This window comes from Zophobas morio, unplaced genomic scaffold, assembly GCF_036711695.1.
Source record: "Zophobas morio isolate AGI-343-1 ecotype UQ-CSIRO unplaced genomic scaffold, CSIRO_AGI_Zmor_V1 ptg000023l, whole genome shotgun sequence".
NCBI classification, from domain to species: Eukaryota; Metazoa; Arthropoda; class Insecta; order Coleoptera; family Tenebrionidae; genus Zophobas; species Zophobas morio.
In genome coordinates, this window is record NW_026972128.1 from 15,177,967 (window position 1) to 15,188,578 (window position 10,612).

General features: G+C 32.9%; 1 protein-coding gene across 5 annotated transcripts in view; it reads left to right on the forward strand.

The window, feature by feature from the left end:
- Brp (bruchpilot) overlaps positions 1–3,475 on the forward strand; it is a 30,735-nt gene extending 27,260 nt beyond the window's left edge. For 3 of the 5 annotated variants that reach the window (XM_064063490.1, XM_064063491.1, XM_064063492.1), the window contains one exon: positions 99–305. In XM_064063490.1, coding sequence (XP_063919560.1) covers positions 99–134 — 36 coding nt within the window. In that variant the 3' untranslated portion in view covers positions 135–305. Of the gene's footprint in view, positions 1–98; positions 763–819; positions 981–1,031; positions 1,180–1,231 lie in introns of those variants that run through there. The other 2 variants (XM_064063488.1, XM_064063489.1) reach the window with 1 other exon arrangement.
- Positions 3,476–10,612: the final 7,137 nt, after the last annotated feature.

Genomic DNA, 10,612 nt, shown 5'->3' on the forward strand with positions numbered 1-10,612 from the left:
GTGTACATTACGATACGAAAAATATGAACTAATATTTTTTTCTTTTTTCTTGCTTCTAATTGGATATGTATGTATCATTGTTTGTCATTTCTTCTTAGGCGGGACCTGCTGGCTTCCTCAAAAGCTTTTTCTAGTCTTTTCAAATTTATTCATATACTACAATGTTGCCTCATTCCTATTACCACTTATTAACTCACCTGATTTGAGCAGTTTTAATGCTTTGTCCCTTTTGTACAGTGTTAATGTGTTTTTGTTCTTTTCGTACAAAATTAGGTAAATAAAGACGAGGGTCTTGTAATTTTCGATTTGCAAGAAAAAAGTGCTGAAACGGATATCAAAGAAGAACTATCTTCGAAACAAGAATACATAATTGAGCTGGAAAATACGTTGGATTCGTACGAGCAAGCAATGGAAGAATATAAAAACGAGATAAAAATACTAGAAACAAAATTAGAAAACAAAGAATCTGTAATTAACGATCTTCACAGGAGTTGCATCAAAGCAGATGACGCTAGACGACTTCAAAAGGAAATTGACCAAAAATCAAATATTATATTGCAACTCAAGCAACAGTTGAAAGAATTACCTGAAAAATCATATCCAGACAATGAAGATTTCGAAGAACTCGTAAGAGTAACCGAAACCAAAGATATGAGAATTAGCGAATTAGAAGACGCACTCAGGGAAAGTATGACGATTTCTACCAGGAGAGAAGCAGTTTTACACCAGGAGGAGTCTAAAAGAAAGCAAATTTTACAAAAGGTATGTTTAAAACGAAGTTGAAAAGAGCACCAGGTATTTTCTAAGATTTTGTTTCAGGTAACAAAACTAGAACAGAGACTGTTGTCATTACAAGCTGCTCAAGCAATGCGTTGTCATTCCTGTCGTCCGTATGTCTGTCGGATGACAACACTTGAATCAAAACTCTCACAGCTTATTGCCGAACGAAAACAGCATTTGCAAGAACTTGCCCAAATGAAGTACTTAATTTTAAGGAGTTATTATGACTGTAGTAAAATAATACGTTACAGGAGAGAAGCACTGGAATCTGCAATTAGTGAAAAAGATGCCCATTTAGCTTTACTGGAGATGACAGGTATACGAAGTGCAAGACAAGCTGATGAAGCTGATCGTCTTCGAATGGATAAGCGAAGATTGGTTGAACGACTTAAAAAAGAGGTAAAACTTTGTATAAATTTTAGTGTGAGGATATTGTTTTATTTTATTTCAGACTGAGTTGAGTGTGTCATTAAATGAGACAGACGAAGACGAAAGATCATTTTATTGCTTATACGAAGAAGAAGACGAAGATGAAGACGAAAAAGAAGCTCAAGAAGATTCCCTTGATACTACGTGAACTCGAACCAAATTACCAATGATTCCAATGATCTCAGCAATAAGGAGTATTTTATAGGCATCCGTTATCAGGTTGCCGTCATTATTACAGAAGCACTGCCTGTAAAATTGTATTAAGTACCACACAAACATTGTGAATGTGTTAGTTTATTATTGTTACCTGTTCGAGTTTAGATATGACAATAATTATTGGAATGGGGCAGAATTGTTTTCGGTAGTTCGGTTGTGTTAATGAAACATCAGCCGCCTTTGTCGGTACATGAGAAACTCTCAACTTAAGCGAAAGTAAATCTTTTGTGATTTTTCTTTTACTCTGCAATTTTAGACTATTGTTTAAATATGTGCTCTCTTGTAAAGCGGCTATAATTTTATATTTGAACTAATTTTATAAATTGTAAACTATACCTTAGTCGATGCGGCCGACCCGAGTCCGATTACATTTTATAAGTGCGCTGTGCGTGTATGTGTGAATTTCAGCTGCCTTTTGCGACTTCACAAAAGTATTAATGACTTAATTATATCACTAGAACTAGGTACTTGTTTCAACTAGAAGTCAAAGGTGTATATATTTGCTTCAACATTCCGACAAACGTATTACACATTCCGTTAGAGTATTCAACATGAAGCTTGCAAAAGGCGGCAATTTTAGCGCCTCCTATTTTGTAAAAAGCTGGTATGTTATACTTTGAGTACAAATGGTATATTGTATTTCTTCATGCAAATACGTATTATACATTTGTCATCAAAACGTTCGGAGTAAATAATTTCAAATGCCTTGTATATCAATTTGTACATTCATTATCATATCATAGGCCGAGCAACACTGCCATCTCGTGCCATTATCATAAATAAACAGCGTTTGAGTCCCTGTATATAGTGCGCCCAACCAGCTTCTCCACGTTGTGTCTATCCGTACGTAATTGTTAGAATTGAAAGAGTAGATAGACGAGAGACCAAGTGCGCAAACGCACATTTAATTACCTAATTAACTCTATTCATTAATTCTCTTCCGTGTCGCTTTTAGAACATCTACTGGTTGGGCGAACAAGCGGGTTAATGCGTTTTTACTTCTACCCGCATCCTTCGGGGTATATGAAGTGGTCCGCAATTCTTTCCAACTCTACTACTTTCTTGTCCATCCAATTTAAAAATCTTGAAGGAAGCTTCAAAATCTGCTAAAACGTCCTTCCGAGTACCGTAAATAGGGTTCCTATGTAAAAGCGTTACGGACCATGACACCCCAAACTTTGTTAAGCGAATTTAACTTTATTCTATAATAAAATTTCATCCTTCAGTGTTAAAATTAACCTACTATGGCAAATATTAAACTAAGCACAATAAGTATGTAATAACGGTTATGATGTATAGTTAGGGTAGTCACAAAATTATAAAAAGATATTCATTATCATCAGAGAGGTTTTGATGTAAATAATGATTTTTTTATTTCATTCGTAGAGATGTGTTTATAATTGTTTCTTTTTCGCGCATTCGATGGCGATGGCGACAGCGGCAACACCATTTTGCGTCTGGAAGCTTTTTGTTGTATTACGGTTTGCTCTTAATGCAATGTATGTCTCGTTATTAATACTAAGCACGTGGCGTGTATCATGAAGTGAATAATAACGCATATAACATAATTTAATTGCATAATATCATCTCTTCCTCATCGAAACCTCACCACTTAATGTCACCTAACATATCTCATCCAAACTTATATCAAATTGCTTTTTATATAACGATAAATTTGGAACTTGGAATAGGATGGATAAAATTGTTAGCAGTTACAATAATAAATGTTAATTGTTGAGTACATCAGACGTTGTACGAAGAAGATTTCGTCTGCAGTTGAGATTTTAACGATGTAAGCAATTCATTAGCCAGTTTCATCAACCACTTAAGTCGGAACCCTTCACATGCCATATGTGCTTCCGAAATTACCCCATGAGGGCTGTTAAATGAATGTTAATGGCTTGCTTACATTTTAAAATGTATAGAAAAACTAGTCTAAGTAGTTCATGTTACTTTCTTAAGTTGATACTGATTTATTTATGTCACGCTGTTGTAAAAACATGTTAAGAACGATGTATGAAAGTGTGAAAAGAAAGTGATACAAAAACAACTACTGTGTTGTCTGTTCGCGTCTGCACTACTGGAACGCCGCTCATTTTTAGACTGAAGAGTTCAAGGTTCATGGCATTTAAAACGAACTGCTGAACAATACTCTCTTATAAATATCAGTGGTCGGCGACAAAATAAAACTCCACACAGAGCAAAAGCTGTTAGTGAAAAAAGGATACTATTGTCTATACCCAAGATTTAACCCGAAAACTATGTTGCACTCATTTTAATAAAACAACAAACACTTCTTTCCTTTCAAATACCTACCCACCTATTTCGGTAAGAGATCAAACGAATCAATTAATATCAACTTTAAAACTGTTGTTGACTTCAAAACAAAGCTTTTTATACTTAATTTAGAGAAAAATACATGTCACTGTTATATAATAAAATACTAAGGATAAGTACATAAATAAGTAATAATTATTAGACTCTAATTCATTGAAAAAGTTAGTACTAAAGTTATTTTGAAGGACTTCCGTCGCCCCTGAAACACAGTCAGACGGGTCAAGTTTCTTACATCAATTATAAAAAGTTATTCTTAAAATGAAATATGGGAAAATGGTATAGCATGACCAACTATATTCCGTGATTATTGCTTTATGGGTATTTAACTTGTCCCACCCCTAATAACCACCCGCTGTAAATTCTGTTTCGGATAGTGTCAAAAATGTGCATCATCTAACAAACTTGCTTTATTCGTCAACAAGGGAAGTGAAGGCGTCAAAGTCGTAAAACCACTATATTATTTCCTTGGCACACTATTCGATAACTCGCCTAATTATCAATAAAAATATAGGATAGTTTACGAAATATCGTTGTATCCTATAAAATTTTATTGACAATAACGAGACGGACAGTAGTTCAATAGCAAAAGATATTTACAACTTAAAGCTGTCGCGTGGCGGTAATCCGCAGATGTTATAAAGCAGAATAATCCAGGTCCAAACAGTGACCATCGTTACTCACGAACGAAAATGAGCATTATTTTACGAGTACAACTACCTGCTAAATGTTCTCCGACAAATTCGGGTTGAACTAGTCTGAACTATAAATATTTCTTACCATTGTACTACTGCCCGCCTCGTTATTGTCAATAAAATTTTATAGGGTATTTCGTAAACTATATATTGTTAAATCACAAATATAGGACTCCTGCTAACGCACTCGTGGATTCATTTGCAAGCACAATTGACATTCGTGACAGTTTGAAAAATAATCGACATAACTTGGACTACTCGTGGTGTTACATATGAGAATTCAACAAGAACAATACGGAAGAGATTGTCCCCTTCACCTTCCATTTGATACTCGTTGGGATTCAATTGCCCAATCTTTAAAGTAATTTTTATTATCTAAACCAGCTATGCAACTGGCTGCAGTTACCCAAGAAATTTCAACAATAAATTGAAAGCGATATAAGGAAAAGTATTCTTGATTTTGAACAATTCTGTCCTACAGTGGAAAACATCTATAAGCTTATTAAAAGTCCTTCTAATCTAATAACAGAAATTGAGGGAGACAAACCGAATTTATCATATGCCCATACAAAAATTGAAACAATGCAACGTAACATTTTAAAAAACATGCAATTTCTGGGTGAGCAAGACCAAAGGACAATTCAAGCTGCAATAAATCGTCGTAAAATCTTTATGTTTCATCATGCAGAATTGGTTGCTCAACTTATAAATCCAAAATCAAAGGAATAATTACTTACCATCAACTGCAGCCCCTTGCGAGAAAAATTGGAGCACCTTCTCTAATGTTAAAACAAAAAACAAAGGGATAAACTCACAGTTGACAGAACGAAAAAATTGGTTTCAGTTAAATATAATTTAGCAGTACTAGATAGATGAAGTGGATAATAATTTAACGAAACCAAAAATTATTGTAAACGAAAATCATGACAGTTACAACGAGGACGAAGGTGAGGAATTTGAAGAGTTTATTATACAATATGTGTCAAATTCCGAAGAGGAAAATTCAAATCCTGAACAAAAATAAAGGGACCTGCTTTGTGTTGTTTTCTTTTTAAGAATTTATTTCTAATTTTATCTCTTGAGAAATTAAGAGGTTTCAAGACTGATGAGGAGTATCAAGAACTAAGAATTTAGTTTTTTTGTTCAGTCTAAATGGTTTATAGTTTTTTTTTAAGTATGTTTATTTTTATTATAGAACTTCAATAAAAGTGTTTATTTTTCTTATCAGACATTACTCATTACCTATCCTACCACTTAAATATTACAAATAGAACGACAATCTGTCAGTGTGTATGTAATTAAATATTTGGGTAATAATCCAGGATAGAAGGCCATGATAAAAACCCGAAGGTTATAATTCAGGATAACAAACCATGATAAGAATCAGAAGGATTTTATAAAATTTTTTATTTGTATAAATATCGGCTAATTAACTATATTAACTTTACACATTTTATACAGGATTTACTTGGTAAAATATTGAGGTGACGACAACAAATTATTAGTAGAGGACATCAGACAAAATTTAGTTGCATTTTACCAGCTACGACGATAAACGAACAGCTGGATAAAATAGTTCTAGAACTACCCATACAGAGAAAAAGAATTATTGTAATTTTAGAACGAAAAAATTAGTGAAATGGTATAACATCACTATTAACGTTTATAGAATTTAATATTCTTGTGTTTGAAGAGTCAACAATACTTTTTACCCTAAGTGTACGCGTCCCATTTTTACTATTACTCTCCTATTTATTAAATATTTCAAAACTCTCGAAAATTTAGAGTTGGTAATTTTCTTATCTTGACAATATTTTTTTATTACTAGTATATTATTCTGTTTAATTAAGGTTATTGCATTAATTAATAGTAAGTATAATAGCTTGTATAAGTGTAATAGCTTGCCACGGCTAAATATTGACGGAACTTTAGAAATTAAGTAAAATGGACATAGTACGTCCGAATGACATACAGTTCTTTAGCAAATCACTCAAGTTAACAACGAAAAATTAAAGCAAATATTTATGTAACAAGTGTAGTGCATCCCATTGTGGAGAAAAATTTCTCTTGCGTTTATAAGAAAGAGACAACCATCGTTTTTATTAAAAACTCTTGAATTACTTTACAATATAAACGAGAACGATTTTGATTTGGTGCGCTTTATATACAAAAAGTTCAAAACAAGTATTAAAATTAATTATTTAAACAACCGTGGAGTGAGAGTGACTGGATCAACTGTCTAACTCCCGAATTTGAAGAGGTGTGTATAGAAATATTTGTAAACAAAGTTAATCACTTTTATTGCTTTCACAATAGGACATAAATAACCTTACCCTAAATGTTTCACAACCCAGTGCCGCAGGTCACAAGTCTACACTTCACACAATTGTTTAGGGTATGTTTTACAGGCGTACTATTATCAGACTTAATAATTTTCTAGGAACTATATAAATACGAACCTAGAAATCAACCTTAATCGACCAGATAATCGTGTACTTTAATGAGCTGCCCAATTGGGGCTTACCAAAGACTAATGGCATTCATAAAGTGATTAACTTTGTTTCCAAATACATATTTTTAGAAACACTATAGTGCCACCTGAACCAGGACTGAAGGGAGCGGCCGAACAAAGTTCCGAAGTGTGATAATCCTAATTAGGGTTCGAGCCATTGTTATTTTTTCTGTTTGATATTTATAAGCCTATTGTATGGAAAGGACGCTTTTATGACTGATATTCGCGGCAATTCTTTATTTTCATTTAAAATATGTAGCCTGTTGTCAACGCTGAAAGAACACGCAGCTTTTTTTACTCATCGGATATTATTGGGGCCCACGACCGGTTTTACTGCATTACATTTACACGAAATACCTACTGTTAAATTTGTGGTTAGATTTTTTGTTGTTTTGTTGCAACTGATACACCTAAACATTTCAAAGTTTTCAACGAATTCAATAACTTATACGTTAAGAAATGACGTTTTGTAACAAAATATTTAATAAAGTGCATTAATCACACAAAGGAAATTGTTTTGCAAGATGATGAATTATCGGTTTTACTTGACGTAAATGTTCTCTTTTTCCAACCGTTTTAGTTCCACAAACTTTAATTTATTTTGAAGAACCAAAAAATAGCTTGGAATCACATATCAAAGAATATTATATCTAGCCGACGTGTGGTATGAAATAGGCAAGTAATCCCCCTAACACCATGAAAGAACGGATTCTCTACTTTTCATTCTTTTCATGAGCAAATTTGCAAAAGATGGTCAAAAAATATTGAATATTTCAGAAGAATATGGGTTTAGGTGTTCTATATTGGTGAATAATATGTTTTTCACTTCTGACACATATAAATGTAATATTTTACGTAAAATGGCCACACTTCCATTTGTCTCTTCAGTCACCCAGAATTAGATTTTACGATTCAGTAAAAAAATTGTTGATTTTTCAAAACTAAACTAAAAAGGATAAAACATGACTCAATGGAAATTCGGGGGTGGATGAAATTATGTTTAAAAACTGTAAAAAGAAACATAATGAGCCAACAGGAGAGTTAACAAAATAAATAAAAGCCGTAAAATGCAAGTATCATTGAGATTTTTCCTTACTGTTTCTCTTGTTTTACCTTATCAACTACCTAATCTTAATTACGTAATCGTGGTTTGTAACTATCACACTTTCCTCTATTCAGCAGTCCTATCCATTTGTATCATGTTTATTTTTTTTTCAACTTTAAATTTTTTAAAGCACCGAAAATATATCTCTTCAACTATAAATGATTTTGCAAAGTTAATTTATTTAAAACTTGTAGTTATCACAAAGGGTTTTAAATAAATAAATAAATAAATGTATTTATTATCCAACAGACAGACAGTCTAACAGGATAAATGCTTTGTAGTATTATAATTATGATTATAACATGCCTACTAAAATCGACTACAAGTATTATAAAAAGAGAAAAGAAAAAAGAAAAATACAAACAGGAAATATTCTATGATACAACATGAATAAGTACATATAATTCTAATTAACACAATATAAGTTTTTTACAATTTCGTCTAAATGTCGTTACGTTATATTGGAATATATCTAGGACAGATGCTACAACATTGTAACAGCGGCATATATTATTTAACGGTGCATAATAATGTTGGTTTGTTCTGCATGTATCTATTGAAAATGTTACATGATGTCGACTATTTAGACGCGGGACTAGAAAATGGATATCGTTGAGAAGTTTGGTGTTTACAATGATACCATGAATTAGCTTGAAAAGAAAATAAATATTACCAAACGTTCTTCTAGCCTTTAGTGTACAAAGATTAAATTCTTTTAAGAGAATATCATTAGGATATGATCTAACTGGGTACACACCATGTTTAATGTAATATAATCTCTTACAAAATTTTCTCTGTATTCGTTCGAGCGACGCAATATGAATATCATAATATGGATCCCATATCATACTACCATATTCTAATTTAGGGTTTTGTACAATGTACGGCAGCTACACCTATTCCAAAAACTTTTTTTATCATAAAATGTGCTGAAACTACGAACAAAACAATTTGACCTGAGGTATTCCAGCAAGGGTAATCAAAAGGTTTGTAGATTAGACTGGGTCATGGAAATATTTTTATGGCTTTGATTAAAATTGCATCATCGAATAATTTGGCGTGATTTACAAAAGTTTGAACGCAAGGACCACCGACTGCACGCGCCAAACATGTGCAATAGACTCCAGGGACTAGACTCCGCGCAGCGGTGATGAGGGAGGGTCATAACCTCATTTGCAGACATTCAAGGTATTAATATATCTCATCTAAAAGCTTTTGTACCCAGTACCTAAATTAACGAAAATTTCCAACTGGACAACTGCACAATCGCCTTTAATCCCCCTTCTGTCCTCTATATCTACTATTAATATATATGTCACTATTTAAAGGTACATCACAAAAGTTTGTGTGTTGTCTTCCCAAAACAGACAATCGAACAAAATGTTCTGAATTTTATTATTATAATTCTGATTTTGTCATTATTAAATAAAGACTTACGTATTCTCATATTTTTGAGAAAATGGGGTAACACGTTCTTAATTTGATCAATAAAAAATCTGTGATGACGCCAATTGCGTAAATAATACTTGTCATAGCACAAAAGAAAATTAGTCACAACGCATTACCAATGCAAGAAAAAACCAAAGTGATAACAGTTGTGAAGGCAGTACGACTCCGCAAGTACGACTGATAAATTTTTCTTGTGCACTTTTTCGAAATCACTGAGACAAGTGTTATTGTTAAACAGGTACGTGACAGATCGAAAACAGAACGTCTGGGGTTTCTTGAGGTTCCAACTTGACAAACAAAATCATAAAATTTCTTCGATTCTTTTCGGTGAAGGGATGAACAGGCGTCAATGGTAGTATAGTAGCTGTCACAATAAGCTGAACGCCTCAAGCGCTCAATAAACCCCTAACCACAGTTTATAGATGCCATAAATTTGGGCCGAATGCCGCGTACCATTCAGTTAGTACTTAAATAAGAGGTATGCTGTGCCCAAACATTGGAGAGTTATAAAAATTACAACCATCCTAATCACTTCAATGACAGCGCCCCAAGCAGCATTCGGTATAATTTGACGACCACTTTACTAGTAACGCTCGGGAAGTAAAAATATTAATAATTTGAAAAAGTTACTGCACAAATTGCAATTTCCAGCTGCACAAATACATTTTTGAACTGCACAAAATGTGTAGAAGTGCACATTAATTTAGGCCCTGTATTGTATCACCCGTTATATCTAAAGTTAGAGAGAGAACGATAACTGAAAATATAAATACAAAAAATAAATATTTATTCTACATAAAAGTTGTTTGTCTTTGTTAACATAGGGAAATATTTTCTCTCAAAATTGCAATTTTTCACAAGATTTCCATTGGTCCAAAATTCTCTGTCGCTGGCGGCCGCTGTCTAGTTTTAATAACAAATAAAGAATACTTTCACTCATAAATTACTATTAAATAAGAGTCGCTTTTCCCTATAACTCGAAGTAAAAGTAACTAATGATTCATCGAAGTTCAGCAGAAATAATACAGTTTACTATAAGTGTCTAGACGAATAAATTATATTACAATTTCTTAGAAGACATAAAAACTTACT